Raw genomic sequence first — 25,600 nt, 5'->3', positions numbered from 1 at the left:
CGTGCAGAAATTTGTCATTTGAGAAGGAATTGATCACACACACAACTCAGAAAGCAGAAGAGCTTGAGGCTCAAAACCTTTAATGTTATTGACTTTATCATTATGACATGGGACAGATTAAATTGTAATATTAAAGAGCAAAGCAGAATACAAATCCTAAAAATATAGATTGAACATTTTCTGTTTATCGGGCTTCCACAATTCTGGTTTGAGCATTAGGCATCTAAGCTTTCACTGAGGTACATTGTTTTCTCACTTACAAATGTAGGCATACAAACACGCTAAATCCTGTGTGAGATGATATTTGATAAGAGAGAGAAGAGATCGCGTGAGTCACGTGGTGGCATCGCTCCAAATGTCGTTCACCCGTTGCCGAACATAAGTATTTCAGTTAGAGGAGAAACACGGGATCACGTGCATAACTGTTTCGCTCCACTGACTCCGTGAGCGACAAAAATCTTCTAATCTTCCTTGGAGAAACTACAAACCCCGGCTGCTAATGAATATATCTCTCTCTTTCCCTCTCTCTCTCTCTGCTGTATAGAAGAAATAGCTTTGAAGGAAAGCCGTTCTATCCCACACCTGGACAAGATAACGAGGTCACTACTATTCATACAGTTTCTATAGTTAGTCGAGGTAGACGAGTGGCTCTGATTAGTTTTCAAGTGGCATGTTTGCAATAAATACAGAGATACTGGTATTTGTCGGGCGAACAGGACATGCGTTGACAACTGCGTCTTATCAAGAGACCTGTGGTCCCGTGGTGATGAATAAGATTTTTAAACCCAAAGTGCGGTGACGGAAATGTCATTGGTGAAGTCGAAGTTTACTGTTTATACCACGAACAGACCTCTCTGGCGCCCAACTGACTTCCTAGTTTGATTTCCTTAACGCTCTGTACGACGCAGTTCACGGGACGAGTGACGAGGGTCGTCTGAAGTGATCTGTACTTTAGCGCGAGCTCGAAAAATAGAATGTTTGCGGAAGATTAAAGAGAGTGTCTAACTTTAAAGTTCACGAACCTGTGTGAACTTCTCGTGAACTTGTACTTGTGCTGAAATTCGGTTAATTTCCTCAAGCACAGCCCATCCCTCCTATTTATGGTCTGATCATTTATACGTGTGTGTGTGGTAAGAGGTGGTACAAAAAATGAGCAAACAAATAAACAAATGAAATGTCAAACTCCTTTAATATTTAATCGAGGGTTCTATAAATCTTTAGCCATAACACTCATTTTCCATAAATAAACAAGGACGTGTCTGGATGTAACACGATACATAGTATCTACCTCACAGCTCCTTAAATAAGCTAATTAACAGTTTAATACGGAATGATGCAATACAGAAAGAGCAATATTAACCTATAAAATACTTAACAGTGTATTTAAACAGTGAAATGGTGGAGCACTGATAAAAGGAAGGAAAGAATTAAGAGGTAATAACAGATTACAATGAGGCTATCATAATTATGGCTAAAAAGCTAGCCCTATATACAGGTCTAACATGCAGACGAAAACAGCTTCGTTGAGGAAAGATCTTTACCCAGGACACCAGGTTCTCACACAAAGAAAACAGAAATAGAAAAAAAGTACAGACACAAGCAAAGAAATAACAAAAAAAAAAAGAAAAAGAAATAGAAAGAAGACAAATAAAAACGAGATTAATAAGAGAGTATGTGGAGCACCGAGACGTATACTGTCCACAATCGTACTTGATACTTCGTGTCAGGTTAGACACTCAAGCACACGATGCTCACTGACCAGTTTTCCTCCTTTTTCAGAAATGTTCACCTTTTTTCCAGAAATTGCTCAGCATCCAACAGTCAGGTCACTTCCTGTAGCTTAAGCCTGCCCTCAGTTTCCGCTGTCGATTGTTAGACGTGCAGGTCATGACCCAAATCCCCTTCTTTGCTCGCGCCATTGTCAAAAAAAGCTGACCAAGTTTTCTGAGTCTGGGTAATTAAGCATGGGCAATCAAGACACAACCTTCTGTGACCTTTATGCCAAAGATGGGATCACAATTTGCATACACTCTTCGCCACAGGTGCAACAACAGCACCGTTGCTACTATGCTGCATTAAAATCGTTAGTTAATTAATTAATCATCAACACATTAACCAAAAAAGGTGTCACTTTTGCCACAGACATGTCAAATGTCTTGTTTTCCGACGACAAAATTTACCCGTTTCGCCACTGAAGCGCTTTTTTCAGATTTCTTTTGTTACCCGTTTAGGCTTCGAAGTATCACCACTTTTGTTTTCAAATATTCTGCTAGTTCTATCACATTTGCATATTTGCACACTACTGATTTTGTAAAAGAAGTATTTGTTTCTCTCGCGAGATTAACAATAGTAAAGAATCGCCCATTTTCGCCACACATTGTCAAGCTTTATGAGTCAAGTGTGTCAGGTGTGTCATCAGTTTTGAGTAAGCTTTTTGGTCTGCACAAAATCATTAGCAGTGTTGTCACAGATAACTCTGTTCGGGTGGGTTGTCAGTTGACTTAAAGGAGTTTTGTCAGCTTCACAAGATCATCCCACAGGATCTTCTACTGCATTCATTAAGCAGCTGAGTGGAAGGGGACACGGTGATGTGACCCGGGGGGAAAAAGAAATATCAGTCATCACGGAGGTGACACAGGAGGCGGGTGGGTGGAATTGTTGTTTTACGCCGTCGGAAACTAAGGCTATATCACGGCTGAAGACTAGACGGGAAAAATGAAGAAAACATGTGAAGAAAGCAGTAGTTAGAGATATGGGCCAGCCCAATAAACAGATGCCACATGCTGAGAAAGAACAACGTGCACGAGATGAGATCTGAACAGGTGCTAACCGTGACAGGCGCTAACCGTTGTGCCGCCGGACCACCTGCTGATAAAGGAAACCCTCCATTCACCTAGGACCGGAGACAACTTGGGTATGTAAGTTTGTGGCCACCCTGGGAAGCTGTATTTCTGACATCCAGCATGCCATCGGCAATGCATCAGGCGTCAATAGGGATCTTAAGAACACACCATACGCTTCAAATTTCTCTTAATTCGTTATTTGGTCGATTTACCTGATAATAGAGTGCTTTTGCCTCATAATTATTTTGCCCTTTTAGGGAAGTGGTAAGGAGTTGGTAGATGAAGCCGGATTATTCAGAGAACTCCCGCACACACCCCGCCCGCCCACGACTTCCGACGGTCACATCTGAAGAGATCTTCACATGTCCCGGGACAGAACCCGAACCCGGATCCTCACACTCTTTGGTTCTGACAAGGGATTGTTTGTTATAGCACTGCGTTGCTGAGGCTGCTCTTTCGCTTGGGTCATGTAACCTCTTCAGAGGTCATTGTTCGCGTGCAGAGCTTGGTCTAACCGTAACCCCAATACCTGGAAGCTTATCGACGGCATCTTGCGATCATTGTTTTGTGAACTCACGGGAGGGCCTTGCTGGCAGACACACTGTGGATGTCCCCCGCGTGTACGCGCTCCTCCTCCAGGTGATGGTGATGACCTAGCGTTGTAGGGGAACGCCTTCCACGTGTTCGCCGCGCCGTCGTTTCGCGTTTTCATCGTCGTCGTTGCTGAGGTTATCATCAGCGTCGGCTGCGGCGTATTTGTCGACTTTTCCCTGAAACGTGGCTCGGTTTCTTTTTCATTGAAAGTCGTGAAGACTTGGTTGACATCTGTCATAGACGAGAAACCCGATGTAAAGTTCTCGTCGGTCCTCAAGGATGCTTGAAACTCTACGAGAAAATGCGGGACGGTCGGGGGAATCGTTGACAGCAGTGGCAGTCGCTGAGGGTTGGGTACAGGCAGTGACTTAAACTTGAAGTCATTCAGTTCGTCACAAGGGTCAGAACTCCGTGAGGTCAGCTCGAATCTGCTTCCCTGTGACGACGGAGGCGTTAGAACCTTACCTCCGAGACCCTGTGGGGAAGAGTGACTTGCCACCTGGCCCCACTCCAACTCGTCACTCAGGAGAGAGATGTTGGGAACGTTCATGCAAATCTGCTGGGGTTTGCTACAAAGTGTAACCCCTGTCTCTTCCCCCAGTTTGTTCTGCTCGTCCAACACCCTCGGCAACTCCTCTCCGCCGCCCCTTAAGACCGGGGAGGCTGGGAAGAAAGCCGTTGGCACAGACTCGTCCTTTGCAGGCTGAGAACGATGGTTCTGAGGCGCCAGACTGGAGGAGACGGGTAGGAGCATGGCGTGACGATCAACGGGTCGTGACAAGGTGCAGGTGTTGATGTGGACGATCTCACTCAGGACGGCTTCGTAGCACCTGGCCAGCTTCCTCAACCTTCGCATGTCCCTGTGCAGGCTAAGCTGGGTGTTGCTGAGTGTGCGGTTTTTCTGAAAAAGGAAAATTTACTAACGTTGATATTCACGTGTCTGGCTTCCTTTTACTTCCTTCTCCCTCCCTCTCTCCCCCACCCCATCGACTTCTTTTGAACTAAGTGTGCACTTTCTCTTTCCCTGCCACTATTTCCCCCTTTATATTTATAACTTCCATTTTAAGGAGTTTAACCCCTCCCACTTCCACAGTCTTACAAAAATTATTTTTCCATCAACTGCTTACGGAGTTTTGTTGTTTTTTTGTTTTATTTTAACCCTTATCCCATATCTCCAATTTTACTTTCTTCATTTGTTTCCTTCCTTTTTCTCCCCTATAGTTTTCAGCCATGATATTAGTTACTGTCTTGGTGTAAAATACCAGTTCCTCCCACCCTCTAGTTTTTCAATGATTTCAAAGTCTTTTCAATCTTCAATTTTTTTCACACTTTTTAAAATGTTTTACGTTCTCTATGTTCATCATTTCTAGGTTTCCTTACATTCTCCAAATCTTCTCTTTCTCTCTTCTTTTTCTGATAGCTGAGGTTGGCGGACAGACGATTTTTCTCTTTCCGAATTTCATCCTTGCTCTTCTGCATCTGAAGCGAAAAAACTAATAAATATCTAATAAAATAACGAATATATAATGAATAATATCCGAAAACGAGGTTGACAGAACATACAGACGTGGATATCGTGCCTGTACACAAGTGTATCATTGATAGAAAACTACTAGATACACGAGTGGTAACAGAACTTGCAGAAGCCACAGGTAGCCATCTTACCACTCGTACTGTCATTTAAACCACAAGGGAATATAAACAGATCAACACCTGCCCCTTCAGTTTTGAAGTCAAATCAGGACAAGAAGTAAATCAGATAAAAATAATCAATCAACAACGAGCATACAATATTGACAATTGCGAAAAATACGAAAATACCGAGACGATATCGTCTGACGAATTCCAAACATGGCGACTACAAAACTTCAAGCAGACGCAGACAAACCGTTTGCTATGGGGTGTGTATAGATAGACCTACCTACATATTCCAAAGGGAAAGAAAAATGAATGAATTTACGAGAGATTCACTAGTTCTGGCCTTACTATGCTAACTGTTGTGACCGGCAGACAAGAAGGTGAGAAGGGAGTTGCGACAGGTGCTATAAATATGAGTGCAGACGACAGCCCGGAGCCGCGTGCCAACAGGTTCCTGCTGTCAGCATTTTTCTTGTTCTCGTTTCGGGTAACCCCGCTACAAACTCGGTCGCTGACACACAGCAGCTGACAACCAAACGAAAGAGCTGCCTGTTCGCAGTAAGTACTTGTTAACGACTTCTCAGAAAGTTGATAAGCGAGCCGCAGAAAGACTGTAGTCCTTTTTTTTAATTTCAGGCTTTGCTAGCTCTAAAACTGTCAACAACCTATCCTTAATACCGCAGTCACTTATTAAGGATAGTCAACATGACCTTTGATCCTCAGAAAGTAAGCTTTCAAATTATTATTTTTTAAATGATTGTGTGCAGGAGGTCTGTCTAATACTTTTCTACAAAACTTATTTATTTGTGGTTTTCTCCTGTATGTCTTGACTGTAATAGTACAACTGTTTATTATAATAAGGGATGTACTGATCGAGTGTTTACTTACCATTTTATTATGTCAATAGAAGAAAACAAGGATGCATTCCTAGGCGTTGTATAAACAAGTTCGGTACCAGTTAGAGAGATTCTGAGAAAGAGAGTCGGGTTGGAGAAATATTTTTCCTTGTGCAACCAATAGGAACTTATAAGGCTACTTCACGACACAACAGGCGTGGTAGTAAACAAAGTCATATTGAGACGATTGACAGAGACCCATGGTCCGCAGCCCTAGACATTCGAGAAGCTTCTTTCTTATCTGCTTTGACCATTGTAATAAAGCGCTTGTGCTGAAAACTAATTCTGATATCAACATTTTATCGGGCTGAGTCTCACATCACTTCGAAGGGGCATTATAGCTGAGACTGCACATTATCTACAAATGAGATGATGATGATGATGATGGATATTTACTGCATTTACTGAGCACCTTTCTCGTCCACTAAAGACCGAAAATGCTTGACATAAATATACATAAACAAATTTTACAAAAATACGAACAATTACTATCATATATGATCATATACGAATAAGTACGGGCCTTTGGAAACACACAAACACACTGTGGAGGAAACTAGATACATAAATTTTCATCATGAATATATAACAAATGCTCTTTCGATGCAGCAAGAGCACAAACATTTCCATTACACTACTTGCTGTAACACCGTGAGGAGCAGGGCAAAGGTCAGAGGTTTGTAAGGACAAACAAAGAACGCTTCAATCGATTCCACAGAGAGGTTGCGATGATTACTTAGAATGTTTGGATTTTTAAAAATTATTTTACAGAAAGTGGAAGCAAAACTGTTCATGGAAACAGTTCTCAGTAATTCTCTGTTTCTCTTCACTCACTCGCATTCATTCTTTTGCTTATTCGTATTTTAGTACAACTGTTGAATACAGTCGATTCTGGACAACAGACACCTTTGACAAACCGCAACCCAGGAAAACAAATTGACATAAATGTATTGAATCTTTCAATACAGGTGGTCGCTATCACGCCAGCCCATATCTGTTCCACAGAAAAACATGGCCTTCTAAGAAGTGTATAAAAACGAAACTAAAATCAAGAATGTTAAACACATCAGTTTTCTATTATTTGTTATCTACAACCTAGGGTTTTTTATATTTTTTTAATCGCTGACCTTACGTTCAATCATTTTTAATTTTCCATTTTCAGTTAGAAATTTTGCTTGCTATGTCCAAAGGACTTTTATCTTATTGCACACGACACAGGAAAATGATGGGATTTCGTTCCGGCTCCGAAAAGTATCAAAATTCTAACCGGTTAGAAAATTCAAAGAAAAAAGTAACCTAAGGATAAAATATTCAAATGAATTGAGCAGTGATTGGATACATTACAAGAATACTACCAACGAAGTCTTATCAAAGATGAAGAGTGAGAAAAGATGAGAATAAGATATTAAAAAAAAATCTGAAAATGAAAATATGAAAAGAAATCTGAAAAATGAAAATAAGAAAATAAACAAATATAAAGATATGTTAAATGCAGCCACAGAAGGTAAAGTTTTCTAGTAATTAAAATATGTTAAACTATATCTGTATTGACTAGCTCACTTTCCTGGTGCCTCGTGTTCTAAACTCTCTTTATGGATTCAATTTTCGCTTCCACTCAGTTAAATGTATGCTATCGAGCGGCGGCGACTACGACGACGACGATGATGATGATGATGATGATAAAACTCATACCCTTTCTCTTTCTATCCCTCTCGTGCAGCAGCATTACCATTGGACTAGTGTACTACCAATCGGGATGCTGCGAGTAGAATAAGAACATTAGCTAAGCTGGAAGTGACGTCATGGGCCTCCGACAGTTCCCACCAATAGCTTCCCACATCGAAAATTGCGCCAGGGAAGACACCGCAACAGAAAACATTTGCTTCCCTCCACGAGCAGTTTTAGTAAACACCAAAAATTCCTTACCCTTTCATTTCGAAAGCAAGGCATATCTATGTCTTTGTCTTTACCTAACCGAAATAAAAAACGAACGAAAGAAACAAGGAAAAAAGCTCAGAAGAAAAAGAAGCGGCAACTTCTCGTTTCCTAATTTGTTCTTTGTCCTGTCCGCAGCCATAACAGCAGGAAAACATACTAGTACTCTTGATTCGAAACAGCTGTTTGTGAGGTGCTGTTGTCCTGTGTGTGATGTTTACTATCTGTTGAAACTCCGTTGTCCTGTTTGCGGGACAGCTCCGCCTCACGAAGCCAACTGTTGCCACTCTGCTACCACTCTAATGGTGGGCGTTTTCGGCAAAGTTTCCGGGCATGGTTCCCCTCACGATATTTTGCTTCTCGTTCCTTCTGTCGACAATTCCTAGTCATCTACCATTTCTCTCTTACAACGGCCTGGTACTTTTCCAGTAAGTCAAATATCTCCACTGTAGAGTATGGCTATGTTTGTGGCAGGCGGGCGGACTCTGGTTGAGAATGATGCAAACCATTCGACGTTTGTCCGATTGCAAAACTGGCAAAAATATTTCGTTCGTCTATGGAAAATCTATGATTTATGTGCTCTGGGCTTCTGCGAAATTTATTATTGATTTTTATCCCTGTTACTATGATTGACGAAAATTGACCAGTGGCTTCAAAATTTAAGCAAAATGTTATTATTGATACGCCAACTGTAATAATATTTATTATTATTATTATTATTATTATTATTATTATTATTATTATTATTATTATTATTATTTGCAAATACCTCTTAGAACGAGGGAGTTTATGATGTTTGCCAGAGAGAAAAAAAAACCTCTTCATTAAAACACATATTCCAACGCGCACATTAGTTTAAAACAAGAGGGGGAGTAGCTGTTGGGAATGATAAACAGATAAAACAGACTGAGAATATTTCTTCTACGCAGCGCAGATTTTCATAAGTAGTATTAAGAAAGAAAGAAAGAGGTGGCGACAGGGGAATAGTGTGATGGAGGTAAAGAAAGAGAGAACTAGGGGGAGCACCACCTCAAGTTTTTTCTCTCTTTCTCTAGAAACGCCGCTTTCCCCAAAATGCCAAACCATGAGCTGTCAATCAGTCAGCTTAGGGAATGACATCAAGACTATTTGTTTGTCCTTGTTTTGCTACCCAGACATCGGGCATAAGTGAGTTTGACTCAAATAAAAGGACAGAGAGATAAATCCCAGCTTGGAAATCAACCCAGGCGAAACCGGTACCGTAGCTATTTTCTATAAACTCAGTTTGTGGGTAGCCGCCTTAACCGTAACGAAAAAAACAAAACAAAATGCAAAGAAAATATTACGAAATAAATAGCAATCAGAGAAGCAAACAAAAAGACAAAATGACAAGCAAACAAATAATTAGATATCATATATGGGAGTTTTAACTACAGATACGTACGCCTGAGTGCCATAGGTGGTAAATTAAGAAAAGAGGTTATGTGTAATTTTATTTTTAGATAACTAGTTTGAATACAGTCCAAACTCCAAACATCTGTCCAACACAAATGTTAGGCGAGCGACAATGATAGTGGCATATAGACGATGTATGATCCATAACTGGAGTAAATTTGGGGAATCCATTCTGCCACAAAGGGTGGAGAGAGGCAGGGTTGGCGAATTACGGGTACCGATGTAGCGAGGTCGCGAGTTCATGCTATGTCTAAGCTAGACATCAAAATCTTTCACAAGCGTTACCTCGTCACAGATACCCCAGACTTCACAAGTCCTGACCGGACAGGTTGAAAATTTACCTCGAAATAAATCAGTTTCCCACACCACACCTTTTTTTGTCCTTCTGGCCCACTGCATAACACTTACCTTGATGTGTTGCACCGCAGCACGAGGGCTATGTCCAGCATTGCAGGCTTGCCCCTCATTATAAACTCTCGTCCTACCACTAACCTTTTATATTGCCACCCGATGGAAGATAGCAAATCTTCGTTATTGCCAGCTGTTAATGCATTTTTCATCCAGATCATCGTCTATTGCTGCAGTTTCGGCTAAAAATTTTGGTTTCCCCTTATGTATGACGAAAGGTACCACACTCTGCGTACACACACACCTACGCACGCACGCGCGCCCGGTAAACGTACATGACATGAGGCGCTGGTAGAACCTCTCTCTCTCTCTTTCACTTCGCCAGTTCTTTCTCGGAATGAAGACAGCACGGCAAATGGCAGTTTCTCAGAATTCAGGCGTTGCACTTTTAACCCGGCTATCGATTGGTGACCGACTTTTGTGTGGGAGGATTGGATTGGACGATGATGACATGGGACTGGGCAGATAACGCTCGAATGTCGTTATGTCGGCGGTGGGTGTGGCGTGGAGGGGCGTTGAGTTCCCTTTCATTGCCTCTACCACATTACCTGCATTATTTTCTACTCGTCCTTTCAAATATTTAAGTTTGAGGACCATATTTTGACCAATTCCGACCCACTGAAATGACAGCATTACTAAATAATATGTCCAGACACATGACATAACTGTACTTGGCAAAGAAATTGGCGTTTGTTTCATATTTAGTGCTACATGCCTCATGATTTCTAAAAAACAGGAAAGAAAAGAAAATATGGGATATCTTCTTTCCTACAGCGACCGGGTTTTTGTCCAGTTCTGTTCTCATTTTTTTCTTGTCGTGCCGGTTCGTCTGGCTTTCCCTAACTCCTCCTCCATCACCACCTCCAGGAACGCAAGAATACACTCCCCCAGCGGAGAGTGAGATACCGATGACGCAAGCGGGACAAATAATTACATTAATAACTGTGGAATGTTTGATAATAAATAATCGACGAACGTGATCTTTCAGTTTCTGGACAACTCCCAAGTGCGTGATTAACCACTCACATAATCACATTGCCACGTGTTCTTTAGCTTGTATTTGCCACATGCTTCTTACGAAAAACCTGTTTACTCATAAAGAGCTTTCTTAACCGGTCACATGTATGGTATGCGAGTGCGTTGGGCAATGTTTTCATGACGGTGGCACTAGAAAGTATTCTGGTCACAAAGTACACATGCAGTATCCTGCAGTGCGCCAAACATCCGCCAATCCAGAAAGTTCTGAGAACATCTTCAAAAACGATTGGAATCGCGACTGTCGGTTACTGCGATCTTTACAGAAAATTTACTCACACGAATCATCGACCATCATTGCCCCAATAGAGCACAAACAGCTTGCATCGAAGCAAGAGAAGTACAAACGTCAGGTAAAGGAAATGAAAAGCGAAATCTGGTGCGCGCACGTGTACAAAAATGGTTTTCCTTTTCGTATCTTGGTTAAATATTCATGGATTGTCACAGTTGTTTCTGGCTGGGTTGGTTACATCATGGCAGATTCTAGCGAGGAGTGCTAAGATGCAAATGATGTGGGTGGTCCAGGCTGAGTGCATCCCTATCACCAGCACGCGCAGTCACGCACCACGCGATGACTGACGCCAGTCCATGTCTGCCTAGCTTTGACTACAGTGCCAAGGAAGTAAAGAGATAGAAATGAAGCTTTAAACTGTAAGAAAGTTTTCATAATTCTCATTAATTCTAAGCCAGGTTCATACATGTCTTCCTTCCTACTTTCGTTCGTTCGTTCGTTCGTTCGTTCGTTCGTTCGTTCGTTCGTTCGTTCGTTCAATCCCCTCTAAGCCGCTCAGTGTCTTTTTTTTTTGGATCACACGCTTATTCCGTAAGTTTTCCTGACTGTCTGACAATGTTGTTGTGAACAGAGACACTTGTTTAGGAATAGAAGGGCTAAATGATTTGTTAGATGACTGAAGCGAGCTTAGTGTGAAGAGAGTGTCGAGCTCACTCGTCTGAAACTGTACACTCACATTTAATATAATTAGATAATATGTCAGAACAATGTACCATAGATAGCCGCATCAACGGCCGAAAATCAACACAAGCTAGAGATATGTACATTACTAGAGAAGTGTACCCTGATTGAGAGAGGACATTAATAGAACGGAGATCTGTCTCGGCTATGTAGGTAATCCCAGAGGAATAAAAGTAATATCATTAATGACTCTTGCTTCATGTAAGATTCGATTTTTAATAAAGAATTTCTGACTTGGAGAAACCGATCGAAGGACAGATGCGTAATGAAGTCATGACTGATTTTACCACCTCCAAGACTATTCTTTTCAGGAAAAGACAGAAGGAAGAGGATGCTACAGATGCTTCATGAATTGGCGGTTTTTACTGGCGGGCTATTTGCATGTCACACTTGAAAAGGAACGAACGGAAAGGTTTCGCGGTGCATTTTTGAAGTCAACAAGTACGATTAGATACTAACAGCAAAGTCTTCTTCATTCTAATAAAATTCTCAAAGTGTCTTCATTTCGACGATCTCATGCCGACCATTCTGCGTTATATTCAGTATACATCTCAATATCCATATATTCGGTGTGGGTTTTGTTGTTGTTGTTTTGTTTTTGTTTTTTGTTGTTCTTCTTTTTTCTCTTCTTTTTTTTTCTCTTTTTTTTTTTTTTTTTTTTTTGTTCTTCAGTTTGGACCCTCGGTGAAATTAAAGTTTTGTTCAAACAACTTCAGCCCTTTTCTTCCCTTTAAACAACCAGTTCTGACTTTCCCATCATTTAGCTTTGTGATAGTATCCGAAACCTTTACGTTTTTCGCAAAAAACCAAAATATGTATTTATTAAAATTGAGTCCATAGTCAGCCCCAGTCACGTGATAAAACGTTCCTTTTATCTTTTGCCATTTCTATGGCGCGCGCGCGTGTGTGTGTGAGAGAGAGAAAGAAAGAGAACTACAGCAGCGACTAGAAGCGAATCAACAACAGCGACGGAAAGCGGCAAAAGCTGAAGGAACGATTAAACGGTATATTATGAGGAATGAAAATAGTTTTAGTCTCCTAAAGAAAAACTACTGGCAGAATATTTGTCTTGCGAGAGCTGATGCCTTATTGGCTCCAGCAGCGTGGCAGAAGAAAATGAGTTCGCGACATCAGCCATCGGTTCTTCATATTATCTTGCGATTCCGCGCAGCTGGGCTTTCCTGACTGAAAAAGACTCATCATTTACAGGACAGGAACTGGTTACATCCAACTTAAAGATACCCAGCGAACAAAACACTCACAATGTTTGAGGCCCATACCACTGCTCTGAAACTAATGGCTGGACCGTAGCTGGCTCTGCTTGAAGCTTGAAGCTAGCGAGCCGCCATATTGGTACTCGTTAGGGATGCTCTCAGTATTTGAAATGCCTCACAACTGTGTTTTTGTAATTTTCATAAACTGTCAACATTGAATGCTTTTCATGCTTTAATTACTTTAGTTCTTTGATTTAGAAACTTCGACAAGAGATCTGTGCCTGTTCCATACCAGTTTATTTGACATTACAGTGAGTAAGAAGGTCGCCTTGTGGCTTCCGCAAGTTGTCACAATGCGAGTATGATGTATACAGTCGATTTAAATCAGTGAGCCCAACCCATCACTAGCAGCGTGCTATATGCAGAAGACAAGGATGTGAACATTATATGAATAAGCTTCTTGGAACACATGCACTAGTGATCCAATGCCCAACTTTCGTCAGCTGTGCTAGTGAGGATTGGACTGTTTAGTCACACTATCTGGATCCCACGTGAATCTCCCCCACAAATTCATGGCCCCGGGACCTAAATCCACTTCCTTTACCAAACCTAGCTTGAAGCATTTCATTCATCACTCGGCACTGCCTAACACCGACCGGCTTTATTTGAGTATCGGGAACCACTTGATTCATTCTGAAAGAGGAAAGCAAATATAGGACACCGAGGAGGGGTCACCGAAAGACTCATGGCCGTAACAACATGACAATATTCCACACATAAAGCTAGAGACTTGTCCGATGACTTGATTTCTTGATAGAATTATTGTAAAACATTTATTTCATGGGAGAAAACAAATACTGGGGCTGCGCCATGTCCGCAAACACTTTCTGTGACTGTCGTGTCGTTTATGGTCGTCTCATTCGCGGTCCCGGATGTGGAGTCTCTTGCTCTACTTATTAACTAGTCTTATGTCGTTGAGTCACGTGATGCCACACTGTTACAAAAGGTCAGCTTGTGTGACGTTTAGGTCACGTTATGAAGCCGTATGCTATATTAGATCTTACTAAGTCATGCTTAGTAAGCAACATTAGGTCGCACTATGTCCCAGTCCCCTACCTACCACTCTTGCCGTCTTACTAATAATTTATGACATGCCATTTTGTAGTTAAATAAAGAACAGTTTGATACCAATGACTGTTTCTGTTTTGTGCATACATTCTGTACATTTTTTGCTTCTATGTTTGTTTGTTTGTTTGGTTGTTTGTTAGGGCAAATAGGTTGGGAGACATACATGAGCAGTCGCTTCCTCTTTCTATTAATACGAAATGCCTGCAAATTTAAAAAATCGGCCACTTTCGTGTACAAATTGATGATGAATAAAGCGTGTATGTTTATGCCATTTGTCTGTCATTTCCTTGGTGTGTGTGTATTGCGTGTACTGTGTTTGTATTGTGTGTATGTGTGTTAATGTGTATATACATGCGCGCGCGTGTGTGTTTGTATATATGTTGTGTGTAAGTGTGCGCGTGTGTGTAGTTTGAATTGTGTGTGTGTGTGCCCGCGTGCGCGTACTCGATAATTATTTCCGTCCTCATTGTGTATTGTGTGTATACCGGAGGACGTGCGCTCGAACATGTGAACTGGTTTCGGAGTTGCCCGTTTGCCACTCTACTTGTCTACGTCTGATTTCTATTTCTGTTCCAAACACTGTATTGAAGACTACCCACGGTATCCGGATTCACCCGAGCTGCTTCCTGCCGCGAGTTATCCCAGCTGTGATTTTATTACCAACGTTAATTACTTCACTTACATCAACTTCATTAATGTCTAGTGTCTGTGTAGTATACCACTGAAACACTTGCACTCCTGATGTCTTTATCATGGACATAAAGACACTTACTACTCTAATTCAACTCTAACTCATGATCATGATGTTTCCTTGCGTCAAGGGATGACAGCTTGTTCAGCATGTAGTTTCGTGTGAAGGGAGACAAAAATTGTGCCTTCACTCCCCGAACTTCTTTCTCTTCCCAAATATGTTGCGGTCATTATTCTAGGATACTATCGTTTTCTACGTTGTTCTGTGTGAACGATTCTTGACTCAATTTTTCTGTGTACCATTGTTTGATCTGGAGCCAGCGGTAAATTCTTAGAACGCAGAAAATAAATATCAAAAGTAAACAATATTTCGAGTAATATACATTTACCAAACGTAGCCTAAAACCAAACCATAATCAAAAAAAAAAAAATATTTGTGCCAAATATGGTGGACAAAGAGTGTCGGTGTTAGCAAATAAATGAATAAATGGGTAAACAAGTAAACGTGCCAACGTGTCCATGTGTCTCAGCGCTTGCGAATAATTTATTCGAGGAAGTTTGTTTTGCTGTCAAAATCTGCTGTTCAAGTACAATCTGTGGTTGTTCGAAAACAAGCTGCAACTTGTGTACTTCCGTGAGTTCTAATTACATCCCGATGCCCATCATTTCCGTTCACGCCTTTCTTCTGTCCACGACTGATAAAGAAACATTGTAATTCCGTGACTGGTTACTTTTTTTAGTGTCCTGGATGATGGATGCTTGCCACCACGATGCGCCGAGACATCAACGAAAGAGAGAGAAAGGGGACACAACTTGTTTCCTGACATAGCTGAAGAGTTATCTCACATTCTCTTTCGCATAGATCTGTGACGCTGCGTTAGATTTGAAGAAAGACATGTAAGTAAATAAATAATTCAGGCAATCAAAAGAGAGAATGTATAAAAATAAAACAAAAGAAAATGTGTCTACCTGAAACGGTCTGGAGACAGCAAGATCGTGTAGACTTGTGTTAACTTCTGTCAACAGAGGCTCCTTGGAGATTTTCAACAAAAAGGAAATGTGTGATCGACACGAGACAAGACTGCAGCCATCACGTGCTCCAGGATTTTCCCGGATGAAGTTAAATAGGTCGGCGTATATTCATCCGCATTCTCTTGTCATCTATCTCTCTCCTTTCTCTATATACGAAAAAGCTAGATTATCTCTGTTTATCTCACTCTGATACTATTTTAATATTCTAGTAGTCGAGCATACTTTTGCCTCTTCAGGAAAAAAGAGCTAGAATAAATAAATCCCTCCGCGTTGTTTATCTATCACTATCGTAAACAAATAACTGTTATTGTGACTATAGCATTGTCATATATACCTCTCTTTGCCCTTTCTGTTCAGTGTTTTCCGGACAGTCTAGTCATTGTTACAATCAAGGACACGGTCATGGACGTGATGATGATCAGCAGCGCGTGTTGCCTCCACGTGTTGCTGTCTGACAGATGTGACTGTGAGCGTGTCTGTGGTAGTATAATGCTTGACTGTAGGCCTGTGGCTGGAAAACTCTTTCTTTCCTTCTCTCTCTTACCGCCTTGCAAGAACAAGGGTGGGGTAAGGTAAATGATTTATTCGGGAAGGTAAAAGGGGTGGAGGTCGAGGGCTAGCCTCTGCTTTTCATATACTGTACTTTAGGCATCTTTACCATTGTTCACACACGTGCAGAAGCGATTGAGTCTCACAGGCGACTAACCTGAGGGCAGGTGACCAACGACTTCTTTGTAAGCCCCCTTTCCTTCAAGACCAAGAAAAACAGTCAAATGCTACTTCCAACGACCTGATAGTGAAACGGTACGTAGCACTCGCTTGTCGCCACAACAATGATAATCTTAAGTCCCTGGATCTTGGATCTCGGATTTCGTCTCGGAACACATGCATTTCTATTTGGACGTGAATCCTGTTCGCAGGGATAACCTTCGGGTACTTCCGGTAGTCTGACTTCCTCTCCCTTAACTACCCTTTTCCCCAAAGTCCAAAGTGACTGTGTGGTTGAGGTACTTCCTGAACGGAGGTACACGGAGCGTACAACACTGTTAAATCAGTATTTTCCGATCTTTTTATTCTCTCCTTTTTTTTTGTTTTTTTGTTTATTTTCTTTTGCTCGTTTTCTCGCTTTCTCTCTCTCTTGCTCTCTCTCAGTCTTTCTCTATTAAATCATGTCTTTTTATAATTCTAGTCAGCAGCTGACCATATTTCTCTCATTAAATGCGTTGGCTAGATGTAAAAGAGACTTTGTTTTGCTTATTCCATCATCACTTTTGTAAATAATGAATTGTCAAAAACCCACTCATTCGCCTGTCTATTTGTTGTTTTTGCATTACCAATTTATGAGCCACCAACAGGAAGCTGCGTAGAAACGTCCTTGACTATCGCGGCTCGTGAGTCGAAAATAGTTCTTTCGGTAATGTTTACATTTTAACGATCTCGTGAGAAGTGGTGGGTCCAACTGACTAGATTTGCTCTTTTGTTTCAATGAAAGAAACTCTCATGAAAATTTATTTTTAACACGGAAGGAGAGGAGAACACCTCCCCCACCCCCACCAAGCATTGTGTCAAGTGCCCCTCCTTACCCTTCCTGAGCTCATCTCTGTTCACTCATCCAGACAAGGGGACTTCATATAGCAGACACGTCTGTAGAACGTCAAGGAGCTCCTCCTGGTCTTGTGTTCTTAATTTCGTGGTTTTAGTTCCCCAAAGCAATGACCTGCGTTAAATGGACACACGGCAAAACCGGACACGGTCCGATGACCTCGGCCAGCCTGAGTCACAAGATCCCGGGAGAAACATCGATAGTTACTTCGCCTTCATCCCGGATACATCTTTGTTTTTTTAAGTCATGGTAGCATCTGTTACATTCTTGCATCAGAAACATGTCTGTAATATATGCCGGGTCACGACGAGTCTCTGATATATACTTGCATAACGGCAACTGCCCATCTCGAATTATCTCTAGAGGAAGTAATAGGCTGATGTCAGATGATGCCTCCCCTCAGGGTCTATTCTCTGCCCACGCCATGTCGATTCGTTTTATTTTTTTTTTTTTCTCTCTCTCTCTCTTCCTCGTCTCTACGTGTTCACGTGAATGAATGTGCGTGCGTGCAAGAAAGAGTTAGTGAATGAGGGAGAGTTCTGCGCTTGTCCCAGTATCTGTAAAGACCATGTTGCGGCTTGAGATATTGTGTTTAGTGTAGGATAAACAATTCTTTCCTTACCAACTGACCCAAATTCCTTCACATCTAAGATCAAGAACCCTGCTTAGCCACACCAGGTAACAACCTCAGACTGAGGTGTCTGATTCCTTCTTCTTCTGCTCACGTCACTGACTTACCTCCGATATTCTAAAGCTGTTTCTCAGTCTACTTGTTCTTCTCTCCATCAAACCTTTAATCATTTTCGCTGTACGTGGCTTTGTTAATAAATATTTAGTGGTTTCTGATATTTATATATAGCACTACGCAGCCTCCGGTTTAGATGGTTGAGAAAAGCATCATCGCAGAAATTTTCGGTGCGTTTGCTTGTTTTTCTTCCAAGCTCTGTATACAGCAACAGACCTGAGGCGGCGACCAAGAAGCTGGTCGGCATTCCACTCAAGAGAAAATATATTTATTACATTACCTATACAGACACTGCTGATAAAGGAGAAACAACTTTCTATAACTCTGCACTCATTTTTTGACAGTTTCTAGGGTCAAACCATTTTTCCAAGTACTTGTGGGTACTCAGCCAAGTATCGAAAGAAAAATTATCTCTTTTCCGCTTTCTCTTTCTTTTTCGCTTTCTCTTTCTAACCTTTTTCGCTTTCTCTTTCCAACTCTCTCTCTCTCTATTTCTCTCTCTCACGCACACACCCCAAAATTTCCTATCAGTTTGGCTTGGCTCCAGGACAACATTAATATATTTTAAAATAAACAGATTACGCTGAAACAAAACATGTTTATTTGCAGCGCGACATGGCACAATGTTTGAGAGATGAGCTGTAGGGCATGCAGAAATAAAAGGATGTGTTTAGCCTCTCACACCAGCTTTGAGACTTGCAAAATCTCTTGAAGCGAGTCACATAATTTGTGTCTGATCACAACACACGCTTTCCAAGAAAGAGAACAGAAAGTGTGCGGCCTGTGACACGAATTCTTCTTAGAGGAAACCTTTGCCGTGTAGTGGTCGGCATTTTAGGCCCAGGTAACTCCTGCTCCTTGAGATGGAAGTGAACAATAGTGTCAGAATAGACAAAGACACTTGCATGATTTCTTCAAGATAATTGCTATTTTCTTTGCATGACTGGCAACATACAGGTAAAAATACTTCTTGCGCGAATGAACCTCTCGAATTTTGATAGCAAATTTTTCAGCAAGTCCTCTTTATTTTTGACATGGACCTGCTAGTGAAGTATTAGTTCATGGATTCTGTAGACTAATTAATTCAGTCAGCGTGGAAAAGATAGACAATTAGTGTGGGAACCAGTTTTAAAAGCTTGTTATTCAGTCTCACAACAATCAAAGGGTGGCAGACCTCTTGAGACCGGACTTCCCCTTCGGCCACGTTTCCAAGAAATACTGTGTTTAACCGTTCTCAAGGGTCTCTCACGTAGGTTTCTTATCTCGGTGCGCCCACAGATAACAAATCCTCGAGTGTCTGTCATGAAAGGTAACTAAATGAACCTTTATTGCAATAACTGAAGGAGAAAGTATTATGTCTGGTGCAGTAGCGAAAAAGAGAACAAATGTATGTCTAATTCAGTAACAAAAAGTGAATAACTGAAGGAAAATAATTTTCCTTGTTTCAATAACAAAAGAAGAAAAATAAGTATTGACTGTTGAAACAACCAAATGTAACAATGTCTATTGTAGTAAAGAAATGCAAACACCTTTGTGTTTATTCCAATCACAAAAGGAGCACAAGATCATGCGAGTCTCATTAACAAAAGAAAGAAACTGAGTTCAGCGCCCAAGAGTCTGATCGGAAAGTCCTCCAGCTCAAAGAACTTACTGCTTGTTTCAGGTTTCAGGTTTTTAATAAATATGACTGGTAAATGGGATTGTGGTGAGGCCTTTCCTCGCCCAACCAAATCATTCAACCAAAAACAAAATCCACATGTAGATGCTGGCACCCACGCAGAAGTGCTACTATTAGTTTAACCAGAAGTTGGTGGTTGGCGCTTCAAGTTTTTTAGCATCAGAGGCCAATTTACAAGAAAATACACAAGGAGCCGGAAAAAGAATGAATCATTTCGGGTTCATCCATTGAACCAAGCAGTCCATGCTGCATGCGTCATCATCTAACCCTTCTTTCTTTCTCTTCTAAACACATGAACACAAATATTAATGTTAAAATGTCATTAAAGTAAGAAGACGGAGGTAGACGACTTTGAATGAGTGTTTTATTAGTTAAAGAGCATTTTAAAAAATTACATCCTGTTCTGTTTATTCACAGTTTAACAAATCAAATTTGACAGAAGGGACAATGTGATGTACATAAGACATCTGACTTGAGACAGCTGTCTATTCTGTTATTTGATGATATCATAACTTTGTTCTCCGATTCATCAGCTAATTATACTGTATCGTGTCACCAAAAGTTTGCATCAGGTGATAACATATGAATACATCAAAAGTACTGGCTTTTAGAAATGATGGTCTTATTGCAACTGTTCATACGAAAGCAAACAACCTGAGTTCGTTAACGTGCATGTAGACTGTTGTAAGAATTGAATTTGAGACTGATGAATTGTTTTCATACAAAATTATCAAACAATCTTAACTCTAGCTTTATATTTGTACCATTTAATTCCCCCAAACTCCCTAAACACAGACTAGCTTTCTTGCACACATGAAGCACAATGGTAAGAGAGATGAACAAATAGAATTCAGGCTAGGGCTATCAGACTTGAATTCCCCGAAGTTTCGGTTCAGATGTGATAAAAGTGCAAACTCAAGGTGTCCTTTTTGTTCACGAGATGAAACAGAAATTCTTATCGTTTATATCGCTCGAATATTCATGTACGAGTACAAAAATACCCAAATTTTGCCAGGTTATTTTTAGAATTCAAGTTTTTGTTTTGCTGTCAAATAATTTTACCAAGTTAACTACCAGCCTGGCTGCAAACATCTTAAAGGCAACAGGTTTGAGAGAAAAGTTTGTAAAGAATTAATTGTATGTTATGTTCTTGTTTCTTCTTTGTATAAGACACCTTTCTTTGTCAGAAAGAAATTTCGTATAAAAGCGAATGTGTATACACAGTACTGAGCAGTGATGTGTAAGAAAAGGCTGTTATTTCGTTTGTTTGCACACGAAAGTTCAAATTGTAAACCTAGTATACCATTACTTGTGTGTGTAAATATGTCGATACACCAGGGGCTGCGCCACGATTAACTGAGACAGAAAGAGATGATAGACAGACGAGAGTAGAAAGAAGAGAGAGGTGAAAGAGAATAAGCAACAGAAGAAGAATAAAGACACGCGACACAGCTCACATCCAAACTCTCTTAATACACATCGATACTAATCATGAACAGAAACTAAACATTAGAATCCCACCCTGTTATACCAATAATAAGCCCGCATAAAAACTCCAATAACCCTGACAAGTTCCGGGTCAGATCCCTCTCTATTTCTCCTTCTCACTCCCCAGCAACTAATTCTTTTATAACTTTTTTGTTCCCTTGTCCTTTATTGTGCGCATTTTTCATCACTCAAACTTTATCATTATTCCTCGTCGGAGCATTTAGCAAACGAAGCGTTGAGAGGCTTGTAATCACAACAAAATACTTCATTTTTTTTTAGTACCAGTAGTTACGTTTGCTTGTCAAAGGACACTAATTCAACATTTGGGTGCTGCCTCCTTTCACATAATTTTTGTAGATTAACCCGTGATATATGTATTAACTTATGTTCATGTGTATAATACTTTCTGATTGGTTATCTCCGTCAACCTTGCTAATCAACACTAAGTTGTTTGCACACATCACGCCAATATTGTGCTGTTACACTTTAACCTTCATTGTATGCTGTTTCCATTGTTTTTTCATTCCTTCAGTAACGAACTGAAAATTTAACACTTCGTGCGTGCAGTTAATTACAACGATGACCTATTTGTTTTATACGCATCAGTCAGTTCACAAAAATTTTAGTATTTTTAAATCGAATTTTGCTTTTAGTTCTACTTCACAGACTATATAAAGACTCGCATTGTTACAAAAAAATTGTCATTCCTACCATCGGGTCGACTGGCAGTAAACGAAGGACAGCCAAACGCATTAATATCGCGAGTTTGGCCCCAAACACCCAGTCAGTCACGTTGGACCACGTAGTCTTACGTTCCACACCCCTCTTCCCGTCTCCTCCCTCCCTCAACCCCTTCCACTCTCCTCCCCCGTCTCCTCCCTCCCTCAAACCCCCTACCCCCCGTGCAGCTATGGGTAACTCGCCCCTTCCTGATCGTATGAGTATATATATATATGGCCCCGGAACTTACATGTTCCTGCTTCCTGATGTATCCAGCCTCAGCTTCACACTGTGCAGTCTTAATACAGTTCATTTATTAATCGCCGTAAACCTTTTTAGTGTCAAACCGTGGAAATCCCACCTTTGTCTACAAAGGTGCACAACCTTACAGCAACCCGATCAAAACAAATTACTGAACAACGAAAAGTGATGACCTGGGGTCACACACTAGTTCTAGCAAGACACGCAATGCCATCAATAATAAGAATATAGACATTTTCTTCTTAATTTTTTTAATTTTTTTTTTATCTGTGTTCTACTGCGTAAATTTGCGGGCAACGTGCGTAGACTAGAAAGCGCTTTTCTAAACGTTTACTAAGTTATAAATGAATAAAATATATATTATTATATGTATTTGTTCATCTGTTTTATCCTACGCAGTGTCTTCAAAATATTGCTTTACAATGTATTTACCATAGTTATTCGAGGACTTTCCACATTCGCAGAGGGCTATGAGCCTCCAAACCCCGAGGCTCGACTGTACTAAAAGCTTAACTGTGATGTGTCGCCGGCCCCATGGATATCTCTACCACCACATACACTGCCACTTTACTTTTTTTGTTGCTCCACTGAACTCTCATTTCTACATCTTATGAGGTTGTCCCTGTCATACTGTAGGGGTTGAGTTTCATCTTTTAAATGTGAACAATTAGCTGCTACATGTCTTTGAAATAAGTTATTATTTTGATATTATAGAAATCGATTGCTTTACACAATAAAGCAAAAAAAAAAATACAAGAATTTCTCATTTTGTTAAAATATTACTCGGTGGGGTGTTGAATAAGACAAAAAGGGTTTCCTCATGCGCTTTTTATTAATATCTGAATACCTCTTCGGGGTGAAAAGAATACAATGATCCTTAAAACAACTAATGCGCACATTTTCTGGTCTGCAGCTGGCTGTGTTTTATGTTTGCTTAATACAGCCGACAAATATACTAAGCACTTGTTTATTCATTTATTGGAGCGTAGTGATTGTAATTTCATTTGTACCTAAACAATTGACGACGAGATTTTCTGCTTTGTCATGGGACTCAAGTGTCTGTGCTTTCAGGATGTACCCAATGTGAATCATTATTCGGGTATATTTAAACTAGCGACTCGACTACAAGATCTTAATATTCAAAAATGACAATTCAGTTTACAAGTAACTAGCCAATGTACCGGGTTCATTCCGAGTTGCTTGATGCTGTTAACTCCACTACAGATTCTATTGTCCACGTTCCATCTGTCACTTTATTTGAGATAAGTAGATATCATACTCAGTGTAGTGAACTAGTGAAACTGCGGGATGAAAGAATTAGAAGACTTTACGCTCTTAGATGGAGAGGGGGCTAGGTGTTAGAGTGCTCACTTATCTCGGAAATATTTCCCCTCCCACCCTTTTCCCTCGCTGTCCTACCTTCTCCAGCCCTCTAAGGAGTGACGTGCCAACTTCACAACTGAGTCAACGGGTACGGTGCGTCACACGATATCAAACGGGTAGTTTGTGTGTGTGTGTGTGTGGAGGGGGGGGGGAGTTCTTACACAGTGCTCTTACCCGGAGGTGTGAGAGGAATGTCCATTTGATCTGGCCCTATCAAGGCAGAACGCGAAATTCAATCTACGAATTTTTTTTTTTTCATAGCAACATAAATTTGTATTCAGTGAATTATAATAAAGTAAATTTTGAGGAACAAGCAACGAATGTCCATTACGGGAGAGACACTGAGAGGACATACACTTGAGCTTTTTGTTGGCTTCCTGTGTCACGTGCCCGATGTCTAGGACGAAAATGACAGTCTGCACATCCGCATAAAGACAAAGTTCATTACCGCTCTGCATAATAAATCAAGCTGTGGACGACAATTCACATGCGCATGGCGATCAGGTTTCGCTGGCATGGACTGGACCGAACGGTCCAGAAAAAATTAATTTAAAAAGGAGTTTCCGCCGTCAAATGCTCTATCTCAACCTGTTTCTTCTGTTGTTCCTTAATCTTCTTGGTTCCATTACAAAAATCTCAAGAAAGAAGATATAAAATGGTCTTGAAACTAAAAACAAAATTCGAGGAGATACAATAACCTACAGTGCAGGTCTCGACATTAAATCTCATTTGACAAGCCAAAGTATGCAATGCCAGTTCAACCCAATTCTGTGCTTACAGGCACTCGGCCCACCTTAGGTTGCCACCATGTCTTTCGTATTTGTAGCTGGAAAACACGATTGGGATGCGAACAACTACAGCTCCGCGCTCCTTTGAAGCATGTCGCCTGTCGTACGGCGGGACCCCGAACTGTGGAATTACGGTCCGCACAAACAATTTAACGCCAGCTTCTCCATCTTCTTCATCTTACCTTTCTTAGGTTCCAGAAAATGATCTGATGCACATTGAAGACTCACTTTAATACACTATTGTACAAACAATTCTATAGAAAGATTGGTTTTGTACAGAAAATAGGACGTTTTCAAAAAGTGGTGCATCGAACAAAAGTCACAGAAATGAAAAGGAATGAACGCTCTCACCTTCTTTTTCATTGTCGCTTTTTGCTACCCAAGCTGCTGAAATTTTCAGTGGGCGAGTAGCCGACTGTCCTTACAGGGACGGCGAAGATGCTGGAAACACATGAGTCATGTGGCCTTTATTGGAGTCGGTTTATGTAGGTCCGTGAATGAACTGAATTGAGCTACTGTACGTCATTGGGAATTTCCCAAATAGCAAAGTTAAATCATATGCAGCATTTTGGGAGATTACCGATGTGCATTGTTTGCAAGTGTCCGATACAAGTAAGCATGCTAGAGAAGACGCTGCTAACCAAAGGACCATCTGCAACTTCTGTAAAGCGAACTGATCGGCTTTAGAAATGTAAGAAATCATTGCTTGTCCAATTTGTGCAAAAATCCGATTCTCTACTGACAGTGGATTTTTTAAATAGTTATACAGCTTTATAAAATGTTAGATAAATATGCATCACTTGTGCCGCTCATGCGACCATCTGCCCCCTCTCTCTCCCCTCTGGATAACCGCTGATTTCATGCCAGCCAAGCATCGACACGCGAATATGACATTACAGACCACCATCTAATATTTCTCTGGTGTAAAAGTCATGTAAACTTCATGATCGGAAAAGCCAAGCATCCATACACCTGTTATATACTCGTTAATGGTAGTTCTTCTCGTGAGATGCTCAACCTGAGGACCCGGATGATGAGCAAGGCTACGTGTAGCTTGTTGCCAAGTTCCAGCTCACGTGCCATGCTGGCGCACAATCAGTCGGGCATTTCTTTT

The 25,600-nt window shown here is 40.9% G+C and overlaps 1 protein-coding gene across 8 annotated transcripts; it reads right to left on the bottom strand.

Annotated features, from left to right (window-relative positions):
- Positions 1 to 1,170: 1,170 nt before the first annotated feature.
- On the bottom strand, positions 1,171 to 24,950 carry LOC112566637. 8 transcript variants are annotated; one of them, XM_025242922.1, is made up of 3 exons: positions 24,838 to 24,950; positions 4,818 to 4,916; positions 1,171 to 4,338 (listed from the first exon to the last, which is right to left on the bottom strand). In XM_025242922.1, exons 1-3 carry the CDS (start codon positions 24,847 to 24,849, stop codon positions 3,322 to 3,324), a joined length of 1,128 nt encoding a protein of 375 aa, XP_025098707.1. In that variant the 5' UTR covers positions 24,850 to 24,950; the 3' UTR covers positions 1,171 to 3,321. The 8 variants fall into 8 exon arrangements, with proteins under 8 accessions (XP_025098707.1, XP_025098742.1, XP_025098716.1 ...); XM_025242957.1 differs by lacking the exon at positions 24,838 to 24,950 and adding an exon at positions 15,758 to 16,092; XM_025242931.1 differs by lacking the exon at positions 24,838 to 24,950 and adding an exon at positions 11,063 to 11,543.
- Positions 24,951 to 25,600: the final 650 nt, after the last annotated feature.

The sequence above is a fragment of the Pomacea canaliculata genome, linkage group LG1 (assembly GCF_003073045.1).
Source record: "Pomacea canaliculata isolate SZHN2017 linkage group LG1, ASM307304v1, whole genome shotgun sequence".
NCBI classification, from domain to species: Eukaryota; Metazoa; Mollusca; class Gastropoda; order Architaenioglossa; family Ampullariidae; genus Pomacea; species Pomacea canaliculata.
Note: the sequence above shows the minus strand (reverse complement) of the source record. Positions and strands in the feature narration are given on the sequence as shown.